Source organism: Nuphar pumila, chromosome 4 (genome assembly GCF_984573655.1).
Source record: "Nuphar pumila chromosome 4, dmNupPumi1.hap1.1, whole genome shotgun sequence".
NCBI classification, from domain to species: domain Eukaryota; kingdom Viridiplantae; phylum Streptophyta; class Magnoliopsida; order Nymphaeales; family Nymphaeaceae; genus Nuphar; species Nuphar pumila.
Genome location: NC_143252.1, coordinates 146,128,433 through 146,148,492, shown reverse-complemented (window position 1 = coordinate 146,148,492; position 20,060 = coordinate 146,128,433). Strand labels below are relative to the sequence as shown.

At 41.8% G+C, this 20,060-nt stretch overlaps 1 protein-coding gene across 1 annotated transcript; it reads right to left on the bottom strand.

The window, feature by feature from the left end:
- Positions 1–1,976: 1,976 nt before the first annotated feature.
- Positions 1,977–4,178, bottom strand: LOC149841544 (uncharacterized). The gene has a single exon (XM_090003899.1). The coding sequence runs from the start codon at positions 3,624–3,626 to the stop codon at positions 2,364–2,366; it is 1,263 nt and encodes a 420-aa protein (XP_089860025.1). The 5' UTR covers positions 3,627–4,178; the 3' UTR covers positions 1,977–2,363.
- Positions 4,179–20,060: the final 15,882 nt, after the last annotated feature.

The following is a 20,060-nucleotide window of genomic DNA, read 5'->3' as shown; positions in this document are numbered from 1 at the left end:
CAATAAGCTACACTAAGTTTTTTAACTTATGAGATTATATATATATATATATATATATATATATATATATATATATATATATATATATATATATATATATATAAATATATATATATATATATATATATAAATATATATATATATATATATATATATATATATATTGTTTTTTTTTTGGGTCACCTACATGCCCCCTAAAATCCTCATGTTCAACTAAGGCCTTACTATATCCTACAATAGGCTCATACTTGGAAAAATCATTTAACAAGATCGACATTACAAAAAAAAATTAGAAACTTCGTAAATCTCAAGTTTATGAATCCCAAAACAACATACATGACTTATTGTAAGATCCACAATTTTTCAGTAAACTTCTTAATAAAATATGAGGTATTTTTATGTAATTTTATTGTATTGACTTGAAATACGAAACAAAGGGATTTCACAGAGCCAATTATACTTATGATATATATATCTCCAGGAATATACACTAAAAAACGTTTAGGGAGCCATATCATACTCATTTTGCAAAATACAAAACTTCTGCTTTGTCTTGTCGAGACGAAGATAATAGTGTACTCAGTTTTTTCCGCTAAAAATATTGACAAAACCCCAAAAATGTGCAGGCCCCACATATATATCTCACAACAATATTTTGTAGGTTCCACATAAATATCTTATAAAAATATCTTTGTAGGCCCCACAATGAACATATATGTCCTTATCTGAAACAATATGGAGAAATCATAAAGAAGGGCATACTTATCCTTTGGGTGGGACCCACACCCAACCTCTATAAATAAGACCTCCCTCCCCCTTTTAAAAAATTGTCACTCCCCCTCTTTATCTTTCTCTCTCTTCTCTCCTCTCTCTAAAAAAGGAAGGGTCCTAGTCCTTGGTTCATGCCCTCTAGGTCACTGCAAACGTGCTTTGGTGTTAACACTTATATCCTTGCGATTACTTTTCTATATATATATGCATTCTTTTACTTCATTTATTTAGCCTGGTGCATTGTTTTATTCATCGAACCCCCCTGCTTTATGCACTTTACTTTATTGTCATGTTATTATATGCATGAGCTCCTTCTTTATGCTATTTATTATGTCCACATGTTTATGCTTTTAATAAATATAACTGCAATGTAATAAGCATACAAATGATGATTAATCTTTATCACACAAAAGTGATTCAAAAGTCTTATTGTATTCAAAACATTGTTTGGCGAATAAAAAAAGTAATTAATGAGGAAGAACGTTCCTACCAGTCATGTAAGAAAAGACACAAATGAATAAATGGGATTGTTCACACTCACTTTACTTGGAATGGTTGCTTTCTCAAGGGACATGATATCACTTTAGCCCCTTTCATACTCTATATAAAAACAACAATATAAATGTTAAAGGCTTGGTAAAAATATAAAGAGAATTGATAATGAGAGTAGAGGCTGTATAAAAAACTATGTTCTTAGTGATTCTCAGTGTAATTGTGCACTACTCTTCTTCCTCCACTGGGATTCGCCGTCCACGTATTTTCTGTCTTCTTCCCATGAGCGCTCGTTTTAACTCTTAAAAAAATGTATATAATATGTCTATGCATAGCGGAGTGCATTTTCGATGATTTATTGGAACGAACGAAAGTTGCTAAATTAGATAACTAGGTCAAATGAATCATGCATGTAGTTAATTCACTCAGAATTCGGGGTACCTCCAATCATTTGCAGATAAATGGACCCCCGAGGTAGAGGTTCTCTTGCATGGTTTTGGCCAATGTTGTCGATATAAGTTTCGGATCTGAACTGATTTTTCAAACCGATTCAAGGTGAATCAAGGTTGAATCGGAAAAATCTATAGAAGGCGCCAATTCGGTCCCTTGTGGAATCGTTTTTGGGCAGATTCACAATGCATATCGAACAATTAGGGCAGGTTCACATCGATACAACATTGTGGTTTGGGCCTTGTCAACTTGAAATAGCCGGATGGTTAAGTTGCACTATGATCCGTATAATTTTTGGAAGACAAAAAAAAAAAAGAAACCACCGTCACCATATGGCACGTAAGAACCATAACACAATAGTGGTTGGAACGAGAAAGCTGCAAAAACCCAAATTAAGCGAGTTTTTGCTCCTTTCCCCCCCTTGAGCCTTATTACTAATACACCCAACCCTGACGCAGCCCAAGCACTTACACCATATCATAATCCCACATAAACATCATCAACGCCCACCGAACCCGACTACCATAAACCATCAGGTAAACACCGTGACAATCCAGACAAACACGTAACCAACAAAGACACGGACTCTTAGAGAGACTGACATGACATTCCCAACAACGCTTGATGCCGTCCATCTCTCTCGACTCGACTCAACCCCACCATTGATGGACGGCAACTCCTTCCTCCCTAAGCAAGCCATATAGGGCCAGGCACTCCCAGTAGGCCCTCCTCCCCTTCTCCTCGTGGTCGCAGTCGCACACCAGGAACAGCTCGTCCACGAGGCACACGGCCTTGCTCCGCACCATCTCCCTCACCAGCTCGAATCCACCGACCCCTCCCACCTCCATCTTCATCACCACGAACTCCTCCTCCGCCACGTTCCGCTTCAGCCACTCCGACAGCCGCGTGGCCCCCAATCCGACCGTGCCCTTCCTCGTCCACGTCACTGTCGGCGCGTATCGGCCAGCCACGTCGCCCTCCAGCGCGTACACGTCGAAATCCATGCCCTTCGCCGGGTAGCCCTTCCGGAACCACTCCCCGACCCCCTCCTCCATCCGTCGGCCGCGGCTCCCGACCTCCACGTACACATGCCGAGGGTAGGACTTCAGGTCGTCCCCGGTGAGGTCCGGTAGATAGTTGACACGTTCTAGGTAGGCGAGCGACTGGACCCACGAATCCCTGGGGGGCTCTAGAAGGACGTCCTCCAGATCCCGGAGCGCCCGCCGTTTCGCGTCCGACGTGGAGCACAGGCCGGGCCTCCCCCTCGAGGCCTTCCCGACGATGGCTGGGGCGCCATCGCCGCTCGTCTTCCGGATCGCGATGACCGTATCGGAGGCTGGGACGTCGAACCGGCGGATGTAGACGATCTTGAAGTTGGACGGGATGTCCAACCAGTCGGTGCCGGAGGAGAACTGGAGGGCCGCGACACCGCCGACCCTGAGGATGCGGTCGATCAGCGGCGCCGAGTTGAAGCCGTTAGCGGTGAAAACGAAGTTGACGGCTCCGTCGGCGATGGAAGTCCCACCGCCTTCTTTGGTCGTGGCTTCGTCGACAATCTGTAGGGGCGGAACGACGCCGTCGTCGATGAACGCCCGGATCGCGGCGGCATCCGACGGCCTACCGATGAAGAGGGCGTTCCCACCCAGCTTGAGCAGGCCCTGGTCGACGAGGTCCCGAAACACGGCCGGAATAAGCTCATCCGGCGTCGTTTCGACGGCGACGGCAGCGGAGCTCACGCCGGAAGGGGAGAAGTCTGGCAGAGTGCCGAGCCAGGGCAGGGCGAGCATAGCGGCGGCCAGAAGGAGGGATCTGGCCAGGAGCCTCAGCACGCGGCAATCAGGAAGAAGGATGATGTATTGATCGTCGCAACTCCCACGTTCTAGGGTTTTCTGGAACATGGCGTTCGCATCCATGGCGGCGGCTTGCAGAGCGACGGAAGCAGAGATCGCGAAATCTTCTCCTTTAGGGTTTTGGAGATCGATCGGAGAGAGAGAGAGAAAGAGAAGGAAAAACTGAAAATGTGATCGGAAAACGGCCGGCAAACGAGAGGAGAGGAGGGATTAGCGAGTGCAAAAACGGGCGGCGGTGTGATTCCCACCCACGAGTGCCACACGCGTCGACATTGTTCGAAGGCAGAGGAGCATCAACTGTTTCATCCGCTGAGCATCCATTGCTAAACCCTACGCAGTCCACCTCCCTACACCCATCAATTCTTCTTCATCTCAAGAGAGAAGTGGAACCAAAGGAGGAGGGAGGAAGGCGACGAAGTCCTCCCCCTGGTGCTGGTTTTTTTTTTTTGGTGGGGGTGGTTTTCCCTTAACCCTTTCCTACTTCCTATCCTACAAGAACTATATATGGACGAGTAAAACAAAAGGGGAAAACAGAAGAGAGAGAGAGAGAGAGAGAGAGAGAGAGAGAGAGAGGGGAAGGAAAGGAAAGAAGACTGGTTAATTTTAGGCGGTAGGTTGCACATTTTGTGGGCAGCAGCGAGCGCTAATTAAGAGGGACCGTCGAGTGTTTTTTTTTTTTTACCTTATGGGAATGTGAAAGAAGAGGATGAACGGCCAATGGGGCTTACTGGGTCAATGCATCAGAAAACGAGTTTGTTATTCACGTCTTTTCTGGATCCCTACCGTTATTTTGGGATCAACATAAACCGTGGATTCATCTATTGATAGTCTCAATTGATGGTTTAAATAAACTCGAGGTTGTTTGGTTTACAAGAAAGAAGAAGGGGATGAAGGAAGCAACCCTTGGGTTTGGAGTGGATGAGCCTAGACGAGCCCACCATGTGAAGGTTCCAGTTCCACCACCCACGGTGGGACCTGAAATGAATGTGGAAACGTTGAAGCGGAAGAGTGATAGATGTGATTGTGGGCCATAGCTCCATCATACATGAGCTAATAATTAAAGGTAAGGTTAATGGCGCTCATGTGATGGTACTTGGGTGCATGTGCTGGATGATCAAGATGTTTGGGTGACGCAAACGTGTTTGATAGCACCAGTTATGGCTCGGCATGGGACAGTGTGACGATGGGTGCTTATGATATGAGGGCATGGTTGTTTGATCGTTGGGTTACTTGTAACCAAGGCACGTGTTGCTGGGACCACTGGTCTAAACCAAAATCACCAACCGAGAATTCAAAGCTTTAACGTATTATTTACATGAAAACCAGGCAGTGTAGAAATTGAAAAAATGGAAGATGTGAAGAACAAAATGGTACTATAATTAATGGCAAACTGTGGTTCATTTTCAATTTTCATTTGGCGAGCCAGCGATCAATACGGGTGAAACAGAGACCTAAATTTTACGGCCTTTAGGCAACTTGACTTTTTCAATTTTCTTCTCGTATAATATGATATACACTTGACACATGGGCATTAATGTGTGTGTCACGAGCCTATTTCCTTCAATGAGCCAGCGCGGCATGACGATTCCTTCACATCGTCGCAAACCTATTTGTCAGCTCGCTTGCTGATCGCAGAAGCTTGTAATCAGAATGCAAGAGAGCAAGAGAAAATAAAGGAAGAGAAATTGCAATCACAAGAAACAATCACAACGAGGATGAGCAAAACAAAACTCAACGCATTTACTTCATTCACAATTTTGCCCGCAGGCTATTACAGTTCAAGTATACAGGCTGCCCCTTCGGGGTATTGATTCACCTGAACTGGACAGCTTACATCAGACTCAACAAAATCAAAACAGACTCTAAGCGCAACTGTACAAAGTAAGTTGCAAGGGAACATGCTCCCCCCTTCAAATCATACGTCGTCCTCGACGCCATCTGTTTCGTGGTAAGCTCTGACTTCAGTCGGGTAGCGGCTGTTCATTCGGAATGTAGGCTCTCACGTTGGTTCTGTTGTTTCCTCCCAATATACCAAGTATTTCTTCGCCTCCCCCAAGTAGTTGACCTTGTGGCGAAGGATCTGACTGAGGTGCTTTTCAGCCCGTGTGTTGTCGGGGCCCTCTGCATGATGGGAACGCGTTGTGGCACACTGTGTTTCGAGTCTCCATCATCCGGATGGAACTGCTTGAGGTTGAACACGTGAAACACCGGGTGCACCTTAAAGTCTGGGGGCAACTCCAGCTTGTATGCAAGCTTGCCTACCTTCTTTGTGATGGTGAAAGGTCCTTCATACTTTCTAAGTAGTCCGCGGTGCCGCCTGCAGAAGATGCCTGTACGATCAGGATATAGCTTTATCAACACTTAGTCCCCAACTTGGAACCCCGCGGGCCGACGATGCTTGTCCGCCCACTTCTTTATTCTCTTTGCCGCATTGTGTGAGAATGTCTTCGTCAACTCATTCTGCTTGTGCCAATCGCAAACAAACTAATAGGCGAATGACGGCATTCTCTTTTCTTGTACGGCAAGAGTGTGCGTGGTCAGTAGTTGTTGCCCCGTGGCTATCTCAAATGGGTTGTGGCCTGAAGACTCGCTCTTCTGTAGATTGTAACAAAATTGTGCCACATTAAGGAGCTTCACCCAATTTTTCTGATTGGCACCAACAAAGTGCCTAAGGTACTGCTCAAGTATCCCGTTGATGCGCTCTGTCTGCCCATCTGTCTGTGGGTGGAAGTTTGTTGAAAACAGCAAATTAGAGTCAAATAACCAAAATACTTTATGTCAGAACTTGTCCGTGAAGCGAGCATCGCGATCACTCACAATGCTCTTTGGTATGCATCAGTGCTTCACCACATGCTTTACGAACAACTCTGCAGTCTTCTCTATAGGGCACTCCATAGAAGCTGGGATGAAGGTGGCATACTTTGAGAAACAATCCACTACAACTAAAATAGAACTGAGGCCCTCTACACTAGGCAGACTAACAATAAAGTCCATGGAGATGCTATCCCAAGGACGTTCTGGAATTGGTAAAGGTTCAAGGAGACTGGCAGCCTTTTGGTTTGTCCTCTTATCTTTCTGGCAGATGAGGCATGTTCGCACATACCCCTCAATGGTGTCTCTCATCTACGGCCAATAATAGCCACGCTCAAGGAATGCTAAGGTCCACTCCGGACTAAGATGGCTGGCTCATAGTGTATCATGGCACTCTTTAAGTAGTTCTCGACGGAGGCTTCCCCACCGCAGCACGGAGATTTGTCCCCCTTTTGTCACAAGGAGGCCATCCTGTAGCCAAAATCATCAAGTCTTCCCTGCCTGCGCTAGAGAAACAATGTGTTGTACAGTCGAATCCTGCTTCGTACCTTCACGAATGCGGCTCAGCAATGTGCCCTCTAAATGTATTTCAGAAGGTTTTGTGCGCGCAACTATCAGGTCAGCCCTACGGCTCAAGGCATCCGCCACAACATTGGTCTTTTCAACCTTGTACTCCAAGGCAAAGTCAAACTCAACAAAAAACATCTGCCATCAAGCTTGTTTAGGTGTCAACTTTTTCTGTGTTTGAAAATAGCTCGTGGCTACATTGTCCGACTTGATGACGAACTTAGCACCCAAGAGGTAGTGCCGGCAGGTCCTGAGGCAGTACACAATGACAGTCATCTCACGTTCATGACTGTGTAACGCATCTTTTCATCTTTCAGCTTGCGACTCTCATATGCGATCGGATGGTCATCTTGCATAATAACTCTATCAATGGCAAAGTCTGAGGCATCTGTGTGGACTTCAAAGGGTCTCGAATGATCAGGCAGTCGCAGCACTGGCTCCCTCACTAAGGCTTTCTTCAAGCCATCAAAGGCATCTTGGCACGCTTTTATCCAGAGCCATGCCCGATTTTTCTTTAACAAATCGGTGAGGGGCGCAGCAATGAAGGAATAGCCTTCGATGAAACGCCGATAGTAGTTTGCCAAACTAAGGAATGGTCGCAATTCTGGCACTTTGCTTAGCGGAACTCATTCCTGGATGGCCCTTATCTTTTGCCCATCCATATGCAGCGCACCACGCCCCACAACGTGGCCATGGAAAGTGCCCGACATATTCCTCCATGTTGCTGTTGTAGATCACGATATAATCCGGGTAGACTACCGCGAACTTGTCTAAGTAAGGGCAGAAGATCTAGTTCATTAATGTCGTGAACGTGGTTGGAGCATTTGTCAACCCGAATGGCATTACTAAGAATTCGTAAGCACCATAGCGAGTGATACAAGTTGTCTTCGGCTCATCACCTTCAGCAATCATCACCTGCCAGTAACCCGATCGCAGATCTAACTTAGAAAAGATACAGGCATTGCCTATCTGATCAAATAAGTCCGCTATCAATGACAATGGGTACTTGTTTTTCATCATGACTTTGTTCAAAGCATGGTAATCCACACATAACTGTTTGCAGCCGTCATGTTTCATTTGAAAAAGGACCAGGGCACCAAATGAGGCTTTCAATGGACAGACAATATATGCATCCAACATCTCATCTAGCTGTCTGCGTAGCTCCTTCAGCTCAGCTGGCCCCATACGGTATGGAACCATTGCAGAAGGCTTCACTCCCGGGGTCAACTCAATCTTGTGGTCAACCTTACGTCTTGGCGAAAGCTGCTTTGGCAATTCTGGAGGCATCACTCCCCGAAATTTCTCTAATAGTGGGGCTAGGGTCGGCGGCACTGTTGCTTCTACCTTTCCTTCTTTTGTGCACACTGCAACTAAGAATGTCTGCTCCCCATGCTTGACACATTTCTTCAGTTGCATTGCCAATAGCACTGAAGACTTGTCTTTCTGCGCAAGGCACTGCACTGTGTGGGACAGGTCTGACCTCATGATCGTCAACGTGTTAAACTTTGGCAACATCATAATATTCTGGCTTCGCAGAAACTCCATACCCAAAATCACCTTGAAATCGTCCAGGGGAACCACAGAGAAGTTGGCTTTGCTGACCCAACAACCCACTTGAATAGCCATGTATCTTGCTTCACCAAAGATGAGCTTGGCCTCAGATTTACCGTTTTGATGGTCCACTGCTTTGGCTCAGGCTTCACGCCCAACCGCTCTGCTTCTTCCCGCGAGATAAAGTTGTGTGTGGTCCCTGAATCTATCATTGTTGAAGTAGACTTTTCATTCATAATAACTTTCAAGTATATAAGTTCCTTACTGACCTGCATGTTCTTAGTTGCATAACTTCTAGCTACGTTAATCGATCGCATGGCCCCCATCCTTGGTTGTATCCTCTCAGTGTCACTACATTCAGTATCGCTGCATTCTTCCTGTACAGCGTTGGCATGCTCAACATCCTTTACGAGGCGCTTTGGGCACTGCCTGACGATGTGTTTATCGCCACAGAACCAACATGTCACAACCGCACCCTTGTTGCTATTGTTATGCTTTGTGAAGTTCTGTTTCTTTTCGGATTGATGGTGTGTCGATGCTTCACCTTTATCATCGTGTTGCTCATCCTTTTTGCCTCTGTGGTCAAGCTTCTTCCCGACTTTGGTGGATGGAGTGAAAGGCTTGCGCTGAGTGTCGACTAAGCGCTCTGCCGCCACATATGCATCTTCCAAAATACGAGGGTTGCTTATTTTCACTTCAGACTGTACCCATGGCTGAAGTCCCACAATGAACCAGTTGAGCATATCGTCTTCTAGCATGTTAGGTATCTCCAACATAAGCTTCTGGAACGTTTTGACATAGTCTTGCAACGAATCAGTGTGTTTGAGCTCACAAACCATCTGATAAGCCTGTCTCTACGCATTTTTTGGCATGAAGTAGTTGCGCAACTTCATTTTGAAGTCATCAAAGGTGTCTATCACACATTGACCTCTCTCCATGTCATTGCGCTTGCGCCTCCACCAAGCGATAGCATCTCCATCAAGTAAGGTCGTTGCAACCTTAATTCTCAGATCTTCGAGGGTCACATTCTGGATATCCAAGTAGTCTTCTACTTGGAACAATAAGTTCTCAATGGCCTTGCTATCACGAGAACCATTGAATTTTGTGGGTCTTGGCACATCAATCCTTGATGGCCTTTCACCATTTCCGCCATTTAGGGGTCACCGTCCACTGCAACGTACGGTTCTTCAACTGAAGCTCCCCTACTTCAGTCTGCAAGTCAACTACTATAGTCATCAACGAAGTGACCTACCCCATTAGTAAGTTTACCTGCTCTTGTAGGCTCGCCACCATATCATTCAGTCCACTAAATAATTCACATGTGTATTGAATTTGCTTACTCGTGTGAAGTCACATCTTCCACCAGCTTGTTAACAGTTGCAGCCAACTTTTCTTGGCCTCGAGGTGAACCCATCTCTTCAGCTTTGGCAATGCCTTGCCTTTGGTGTTGCGCAAGTTTTGATAAGGCGCCACGATGTCTTGCTCACAAATCGCAGTTTGTCGGCGTGTCTATCGACACTGACTCCAGAGTTCCTTCCCCAGCACGAGAACAGGCTCTGGTACCACTTGTCATGGACATATTTCCTTCAATGGACTAGCGCGACACGACGGTCTCTCCTCACCGCCGCAAGCATACTTATCAACTCGCTTGCCAATCGCGAAAGCTTATAATCAGAGTGCAAGAGAGCAAGAGAGAATAGAGGGAGAGAAATTGCAATCACAAGAAGCAATAACAACGAGGGTGAACAAAAGAAAGCTCAATGCATTTACTTCATTCACAATTTTGCCCGCAGGCTATTACAGTTCAAGTATACGGGCTGCCCCTTCGGGATATTGATTCACCTGAACCGGGCAGCTTACATCAGACTCAACAAAATCAAAACAGACTCTAAGCGCAACTGTACAATGTAAGTCGCAAGGGAACAGTGTGTGTAGGATTAGTAGTAGCTATCCAAAAAATACCCATGCATCCCTATGATGCACATGCGCTCACACACGATCTACCTCCAGCACTGGATTGACCTCCACCTAACCCGAGTGGGACTTGTTTTAAACATTGAGTTCAATATTAGCAAGTCTCGCCAATGTGCTGTTACAATGGGTTTCTTCTTTCTACTGTCGGCATGCCAATTGTCTAATTCCATGTGCTCCATCAACTTGCAACCTAATCCAAAGAAAAACCCAAATGCCTAATGTTGGATCAAATTCAAGTTTTATTAATTCCAATTAAATAATCATATATATAGGGTTAAAATTTGTTACAATTATTCTTATGCATAAACATCTTTGCAAACTCTATTCTTTTTATTTTTTGTTTTTTAGTCCAAACAAAGTAATGCATGTGATTTACGTGTTTTTTAGCGGGAACCTGCTTTTGAAATTCTAGAATCCGAAGTGTATATAATTTTTTCTAACATGCTAAAATCGATGGTTATAAATGCACTGATTTTTTTTTCTGACTCAAAATATAGTTTCATTGAGAAACCACCATCAAGTATGGATTCCCACTAAATCGAACATGCTAAACATGTCTAAGAGGATAAATTGAGTTAAAATAACAATAACTTGCAACATGAGATTGCAAATAGGTTGTCCCTACAATTAACTGTAATATATATATCATTTTTCTCATAAAAACACATGATCACCGAACACATTTATGGGGTCAGAACTGCAAAAAGACACAGAAAGTGCAAAAAACCCCATTTAGCACATATCAATTTCTCACCTACCCATTTCTTTATGGGTAGGTGCAAAATGATACCTGCCAAATGAGTTTTTCAGGATTTTTTTGTTTTATTTTTAAATTCTCACATTAAAGATGTGATCTATTTGTTTGATTTTATAGGGATCAGCTCTTGAAGTGTTTGATTCCTACACATGGGTAGGTTTTTATAATGTTCAAAAAAACAACGGTCCAAAAAGTTTTTAAATTTTTGATGCTCCAAATATCATTTTTTTCATAAAAAACACCTGATCCAGGTGTAGATTCTTCTTAAATTGACTATGCCCATATGGAGTCCAAATTGAAAAAAAAAAACATTGAAAGGGCAGAAAAACCCATTTATCCCATATCAATTTTGCACATACCCATTTCTCTATAATATAGAGTAATGGGTAGGTGCAAAATGATACATGCTAAATGAGTTTTTCAGGGTTTTTTATTTAATTTTTAAATTTGGGCCGCACAAATGTGATCTATATACTTGATTTTATATGGATTAGCTCTTCAATTGTTCGATTATGAGATTTAAAAAATCAACGATCCAAAATCTTTATAAATTTTTTAGGCTCCAAATATTATTTTTCATTGAAAACACATGATCCAGGTGTGGATTCCTCATGAATCGACCATGCCCAACACATTTATGGGGTCAAAACTGCGAAAAAAACACTGGAAGGGCAAAACATTCATTTATTACATATCATTTTGCACTTACCCATTACTCTATATTATAGAGAAATGGATAGGTGTGAAATTGATGAATGCTATATGGGTTTTTCAAGGTTTTTTGTTTTATTTTTAAATTCTAACCATAAAGATGCGATCTATGTACTTGATTTTATAGGGATCAACTCTTTGAAGTATTCTATTCTAACACATGGGTAGGTTTTTATAAGGTTCAAAAAATTAACAGTCCAAAATCTTTGTAATTTTTTAAAGCTCCAAATATTTTTTTTCATCAAAAACACATGATCCAAGTGTGGATTCCTTGTAACTTAACCATGCCCAACACATTTATGGGGTCAGAACTGTGAAAAAAACAAAGAAAGGGCAGAAAGACCCATTTAGCACTTATCAATTTGGCACTTACCTCTCTCTCTCTCTCTCTCTCTCTCTCTCTCTCTCTCTCTATATATATATATATATATATATATATATATATATATATATATATATATGAGAACTAAACATATTAAGTCCGCTTTTCTCATTTTGTCCAGTTAGGTCCCATAGTTTGAAGTGTTTTATGATAGATTTGAACTGTTAGATGTGTTTAGCATACTCTATTTAGTGGGAATCGACTCTTGGATCATGTTTTTTCGACAAAAAAATGTGATTTTATGAGTCAAGAAAAAATGATGCCTTTATAACCATTGATTTTGGATGACCGAAAAATCCTTTATACATGTCAAATTCTAATGACCCAAAAGTTGGTTCCCACTAAACAAAACCTATAGATCACATCTATGTTGTTAGATGTGATAAAAATCACAAAAAAATATGAGTTTTGAGGCAGAACGAGAAAAGGGGCAGCATCAACACATTACTCTCTCTCTCTCTCTCTCTCTCTCTCTCTCTCTCTCTCTCTCTCTCTCTCTCTCTCTCTCTATATATATATATATATATATATATATATATATATATATATATATATATACACACACGAAAAGTCATAGGTGCATGATCACTTTCGAACATGACCAAATCAAATGCGTGAGGAGCGTCCATCGCGTGCGTGATGGACGCTTCACGTGTTTTTTCGTCGAAGAAGACCTTTAGTGACAAAAAGTCATTGGACCTTTAGCAGTGACTTTTGTCACTGCTAAAACTCTTGTTCAGCAAAAACAAGCATGGAGCGTTCATCACGCGCGCAACGGATGCTCCGCGCGAGCTCGTTTTGGTCATGTTCAAAAGCGATCATGCACCTACCCTTTTGTGGTTCTGCTCCATTAAGCCCATTCAAAAATCATATTTTTTTGCTATTTTCTCACATCTAACACCATCAATGTGATCTATAGGTTTTGTTTAGTGAGAATCGGCTTTTGTTCACCGAAATCTGATCTGTATATATGGTTTTTTCAGTGATCCAAAATCAATGACTATGAAGGCATCAATTTTTCTCGGCTCATAAAATCACATTTTTTTATCAAAAATACATGATTTAAGAGTCTATTATCACTAAATTGAGCATGCTAAACACATCTAACGGTTAATATGTATCATAAAATACTTCAAACTATGGGGCCTAACTGGGTAGAATGAGAAAAGTGGGCCTAATAAGTTCAGTTCTGATATATATAGAGTAATGGGTCTGTGCTAAATCCATTTGGTGCTAAATGGGTTTTTTGGGCTTTTGTCATTATATGTGTGTGTGTGTGTGTGTGATCTGTCACGGGCTTATCTGGAAGCTCCGTGCAACACCTGGTAGTTCCAACCAGGTTAGCCTTCCGAGTTAAGAAAGCAACACAAACACCCTACACAAGGGTGCACAATCGCAACAAAGCGCGCACAAACTTAAAGAGAGCAACTGAGAGAGTAGCAACGAGAGATAGAAAGAAAGTAACTCATATTCATAAGTTGCAAGATTACAAAAAGAGAGTAAGGTGGGGGGGGAGGGACCCGTAACAATTGTTGTTCATGGAGGATCTTAGGCCAAAGGCCATTTATGTACACTACGAAGGATCAAAGAGGTATTTACATCGAGAAACAAATGTGTCAACATGGCGGCCTGGAACACTCTCCCCCGCCTAAACTGGCACCATCCTCGGCGTAATCTGTTGTTGGTAGTCTTCAATGGCTTGCTGAAATTGATGAATATTTCTTGGAGTCTCCCAACTGGCCTTACTCTCTGACAATCATTTCCATTTCACAAGATATTTCTTCACTTCTCCTAGATAATTGTTGATGTGATCTATGATGAATTCAATTTCCCTAGAGGTCAATGTTGGGACTGTTGTTGGGGCTCGCTGAGGATTGGGAGTCCGCTGAGGTAGACTACGGCTGAAATCCTCTGCATTTTTGTTGAAGGGATTTAGATTACACACATGAAAGACAGGGTAGACCTGAAAACTATTAGGAAGGTCTAGCTTATATGCTAACTTGCCAATCCTCTGGATGACAGGAAAGGGTCCATCATATTTTCGAATGAGTCCTCGATGATGTCCTCGAAAGATAGTCGTTCTCTTGGGGTATAGCTTGACTAGTACTTTATCTCCAACTTGGAACTCGACATGTTGACGATCTTGATCTGTCCATTTTTTCATTCGTTTCACAGCTTTGTGTAGAAATGTCTTTGCTAATTCCGTCTGATTATGAAAGTTCTTCACAAAGTTATACGCAAAGGGCATCTTTTCTCAACCTTGGGCAGCGATAGAGTGTGGTGTCTGAGGTTGTTGTCCTGTCACAATCTCGAATGGGCTGTGTCCTGACGATTCACTCTTTTGAAGATTGTAACAAAATTGAGCGATATCCAATAAATTTGTCTAATTTTTCTGATTTGCACTTACAAAGTGTCTCAAATATTCTTCCAACATCCCATTAATATGTTTTGTTTGACCGTCTGTCTGCGAGTGGAAACTGGTAGAAAAGTGTAATTCTGATCCCAGTAACCGAACGACTTCTCTCCAAAATTTACTGGTGAACCGGGCATCCCGATCACTGATAATGCTCTCCGAAATGCCCCAATATTTCACGACATGCTTCATAAAGAGTCGAGTCATATCTTTCGTTGAACAATTGTTAGGACCAGGCGCAAAGGTTGCATATTTTGAGAATCTATCAACTACAACAAAAATGATACTATTCTCCTCAACTTTTGATAGACTGACGACAAAATCCATAGAAATGCTCTCCCAAGGTCGGCTTAGGACGGGGAGATGCTCCAATAGACCCACAATCTTCTAATTAATAGTCTTATCCTATTGGCAAATCAAACAAGTACGTACATAACCATCTACGTCGTCATGCATTTGAGGCCAGTAATAAACTCGCTCCATCAATGCCAATGTCCTTTCTTGCCCCAGATGTCCTGCCCAGGGAGAGTCGTAACACTCCTTTAATATCTCTCGATGCAAGGATCCCCATTGGGGTATATATACTCGATTCTTAGTTGTTATCAACAATCCTTCTTGTTCCCAAAATCGTCTTGTCTTTCATTCTTTTACCAGAGAGAAAAGATGTGCCATGGGGTCTTCTCGTAAGCCCTCTCGGATTCTGTCAAGAAGGTCGCTTTGAGGTTCAGTACTCCCACTTTTATCTTCAATCAAAGCCTCCAATCCGGCCTTTCTGCTCAGTGCATCTGCCATTACATTGGACCTTTCCGGCTTGTACTCCAGAATCATATCAAATTCAGCTAAGAACTCTTGCCACTGAGCTTGTTTAGGACTGAGCTTTTTCTGTGTTTGAAAATAGCTTGTGGCAACATTGTCAGTGTAGACAACAAATGTCATCGTTCAGCGTTGTTCAGCTTCCGACTCTCGAAGGTGATAGGATGACCCTTTTATATCAATACACCTCCAATGACAAAGTCTGACGCATCTGCATATACTTCAAATGGTTTTTCTTGGTTTGGCAGCTGTAAGACCGGTTTTTTGGCCATAGCATTCTTAAGAGTCTCGAATGCTTTTTGACATTCCTTTTGCCAATCCCAACTTTTGTCCTTCCTAAGCAACTATGTTAGAGGCATCGCAATGGTTGAATATCCCTCAATAAACCGACGGTAGTAATTTGCTAAGCTCAAAAAGGATTGTAGCTCAAGAACCTTGGTTGGGATTTTCCAATCCTGAATAGCTCTTACCTTCTGACTATCCATCCTTAGACAGCCCTTTCCAACCACATAACCCAAAAAACTAATTTCTTCTTGGCCGAACATACCCTTCTCTTTTTTTATGTACAACTCATTATCTTTTAGAATCTGAAACACCGTGCGCAGATGTCGCACATGTTCCTCCATGTTTCGACTATAAACAACAATATCATCCAAATACACGACCAAAAAATGGTCAAGATATGGATAGAATATCTGGTTCATCAGTGTAAAGAAAGTTGCAGAGGCATTCATTAAACCAAAAGGCATCACTAAAAATTCGAAAGCACCATATCGAGTAACACATGTCGTCTTGGCCTCGTCTCCTTCCGCAACTCTGACCTGCCAATATTCTGATCGCAGATCTAATTTTGAGAAAACTCGAGCTTCCCCTAACTGGTCGAACAGATCAACAATTAGGGGCAAGGGATACTTATTCTTGACAGTCAGTTTATTGAGTGCCCTATAATCCACACACGGTCTCTTGGACCCATCATGTTTGGTCTGAAAGATTACGGGAGCTCCGAAAAGAGCCTTTAATGGTCGAATAATACCAACAACCAACATATCATCCAGTTGTCTTCTAAGCTCTATCAGTTCAGGCGGGGCCATTCTGTATGGAACCATTGTGAGAGGCCTTGCACCCTGTACCAACTCTATCTGATGGTCTACTTCCCTTCACGATGGCAATTTTCTTGGAAACTCTTGGGGCAAAATTTCTTGGAACTCTTTTAATATCGTAACAATATGAGACGATATATCTTCAGGAGGTTTCCCCTCTGTTTCTTCTCGCATTGCTACTATAAATGTTTGATCGCCTCATTGGAGGCCCTGTTTTATCTGCAATGCAAAGACCATGTGGACGTTTGACGTTCCCAATGTCTAGGCAGGGATCATGCAAGGGAACTCTTCACTCATAAAGTTGTCAACGTCCAAGTGGGGCATGGGCACAGCCTTACTCGCGCATAGAAACTCTATCCCCAAGATTACTTTGAAATCATCCAACATAGCAATAGAGAAATCTATCCTGCCAGTCGATTGTCCAGCCCCAACTGGTATTTTTCGGGCTACTCTAAAGATGGGTTGCGCCTCTAAGTTCATGGCCTTTATACGACTGACTTTTTTATCCCATTATAAGTTCAATCTCTGAGCTTCTTATTGGGCCATGAAGTTATGTGTGGCTCTCATATCAACCATTGCATTAGTAGTCCTCTCATTGATAGTCACTGTCAAATACATTACTTCCTTCTTAACCACGGGCACTGCAGAGGTGGACCCCTCTAGTGCATTTACCCTATGTAAGGCTCTTATTTTGACTTCCTCTTCCGCGGGGGTCTCTTAAATCTCGATAGCATCAGTTTCCCTTCGTTCTACATTTCCTTGATTTTGGTTGGGGCAATCCCTCGCAAAGTGATTTCCACTACAATATCAGCACCGAAGGTTCGGATGTACCGGTCTATTTTCCAAAAGTCTCTCTTGTCATGCTTGGGGCTGATTTCTCTGGTCTCAGGGGGTGGTCGATATTGATTTCTCCCTTGGCCTCCTGCAGCATTACCCTGATCCTCCCTACGGGGTGGCCTTGCTTGAGGTCCCCCTCGATTAGGGAACTCGACTATTGGTGTGAGTTTTAGAAAACGGTTTTAAAAATGATATTTTATATAAAAACAATGTGAAAGCCAAACACCAAAAATATATAAAACAGCTCGCATGAGTGGTGGAGTTCGAGTCGATCTCAGGAAATAGAAAATACTTTGTATTCAAACACACAACTAAGCTACGCTTTATTGCCAAAATAAAAAAAAATAATTAATTAAAATAACTAAGAGAGTGTCGCCCTACGCAGAGGGCTTAAACAAAAGAATAATAAATGGCATATTATAAACCCAATTAATAAATAAAAGAATTAAAATCCTAATCTAAAACTAAAAGAAAAGGTTTCAGTGCATCGAGTCTTCTTGTCCCTTCTTGCGGTAATGCATGTTTTCTTCAACTTTTGCTTTTCTGAGGGCACTTCTGAGAGTCTGAGGGTCCCTTGAGGGGTGCCTTTTCGAGACCTCAGAGGCTCGAAAGAGGGTTTCCTTGCAGGTTAAATAGTTCCCTGCAACACAAAAACATGAAGCAAACAACAACAACGAGATATATACAAGAAAATCAACAAGGAATCTAACATAAAAAATTCACAAAAATATGAAGTAAAGACATGAACTAACACTGCACCACTCACACGAGATGACAAAACAACACCACTATCTAATGCAAGAATTCAAGAACTATTTTCTATAAACTACTCAAGAAACTAACTAATGACCTGACTACTTCAAGAAATCTAGAAATCATGAATCACAAGAGAACTAAGGATCACGAACATATCCAGCTGAACTAAGAAGTTACTCTAATTAATTAAGATACTACTCACAAATAAATCTCATGAGCAAGAACTATCAAGATCGGCTAATAGTAACTAACATAAATCGGCTAACCTTCATCAAGTAACTCTAATGCTAATTACGACTGACAAACAAAACTAAACTGATCTAACTTAATGATAGATTGCGTAACATAAACAGCCAAAATGAAATATTTAATGTGATGAGCAACTAAGAACTACTGAAATACTCCTGAGACACATTGACATAGCGTCAACCCTAAACACTTGTTGAATCTTAAATGCCAACAGTTAATGTAACACTAAGATTAACACACCGAGAGAACTCAATACTGGAATAATGTATAAACTAAGCAGATTACACGACTACGATTAACAATCCCAAACGAAAGAAACTGCTATAAATGTAAATACCAGAAAATAAAACATTGAGCAAATGAATAATTCTAGAGCTGGCTAAGCAGAAAATGCATATTACAATTCTATTGCCGAAGCAGATCAACTACTGTATAAATAAAAATAAAAAAACTAAAAGCAACATTAACCGATTAAATATAGATTGACAACCTAAGCAATTAACAGGTCTAATTAACTATTGTAAAACCCGACGCTATAGCTGAAATAAAATAACGTGAAATGAAAGGTGTTAATGTAAAACATCAAACAAGAAAACGCTAATGAAGAACACTAATCTATAAAAACGCTGATTGCATAAAAAAAAGAAAAAAAGAAAAATGCTGATAAATAAAATATTTATTTCAACTGAAAAACAGAATAGAATGGTGTATGCAAGAATAAAATCTACCGGACCTAATGAGCACGCTATTGAATAAAAAAAAAACTAAAACTAAACATGCTGAAACACACCACTATTTATGGTTAACAATAACACTAACACTATAGAACAAATTCAAAGCATCAAAACTAAACCCTATCTACCTACGACCCACACCCTAAAACCACTACTAATTTACTCTTCAAAACAAGTAAAATGCACAAACGAAGACATGTATTTAACTTGTTATATGCATTAGAAAAGGATGAAACTTGATATGAATATGCACTATTTCTAAAACTATAGAAACACGAGAAGAAGAGGTTCACCATAGAGTTCGCCTCCGAGGGATGGGTTGAGAAAAGAGTGGCCTCTCCACGATGTGTACTTGTCACGTTGCACCCTTTAATGAAAGAAGACGAAACCGCCGACGAGAAGAAAGGGAAAAGGAGAAGAAGAAGTAGAAGAGAGGTGGAGAAGGAACTGACTGGCTGGTAGAAAGAGAGAGAGAGAGAGAGAGACATGAAATTCAAGGTGGGAGACGTGTTCTCCCAATTGCTAACTACTTGGAGACTTGAAGTTTACTTCAATGCGGGTGCAGTTATTTTTATATTACTCTAGGTTATTTTATATTACCTGCTTGGAAACTGAAATATGGCATCTCTACTTTGATGCATGACTTTGTTTTCATGTATAAATTCATATTTAAATGCATGTCTGGTTCTCTAGTTTCATTTCATATTATTTAATTTCTTGGATGCAACACTTTTCTGTTCACACACTCACTTAGTTGTGGATATCTAGGACTGCCTTGATGGAGTTTGGAGATCATGTTGAGCATTATTTTAATGTATGAAAATAAAAGTGTTCTTATTTTT

What these genes read in the sequence shown, in the direction of transcription:
- LOC149841544 (XM_090003899.1), bottom strand. Translation starts at nt 3,626, where the DNA reads ATGGATGCGAACGCCATGTTCCAGAAAACCCTAGAACGTGGGAGTTGC.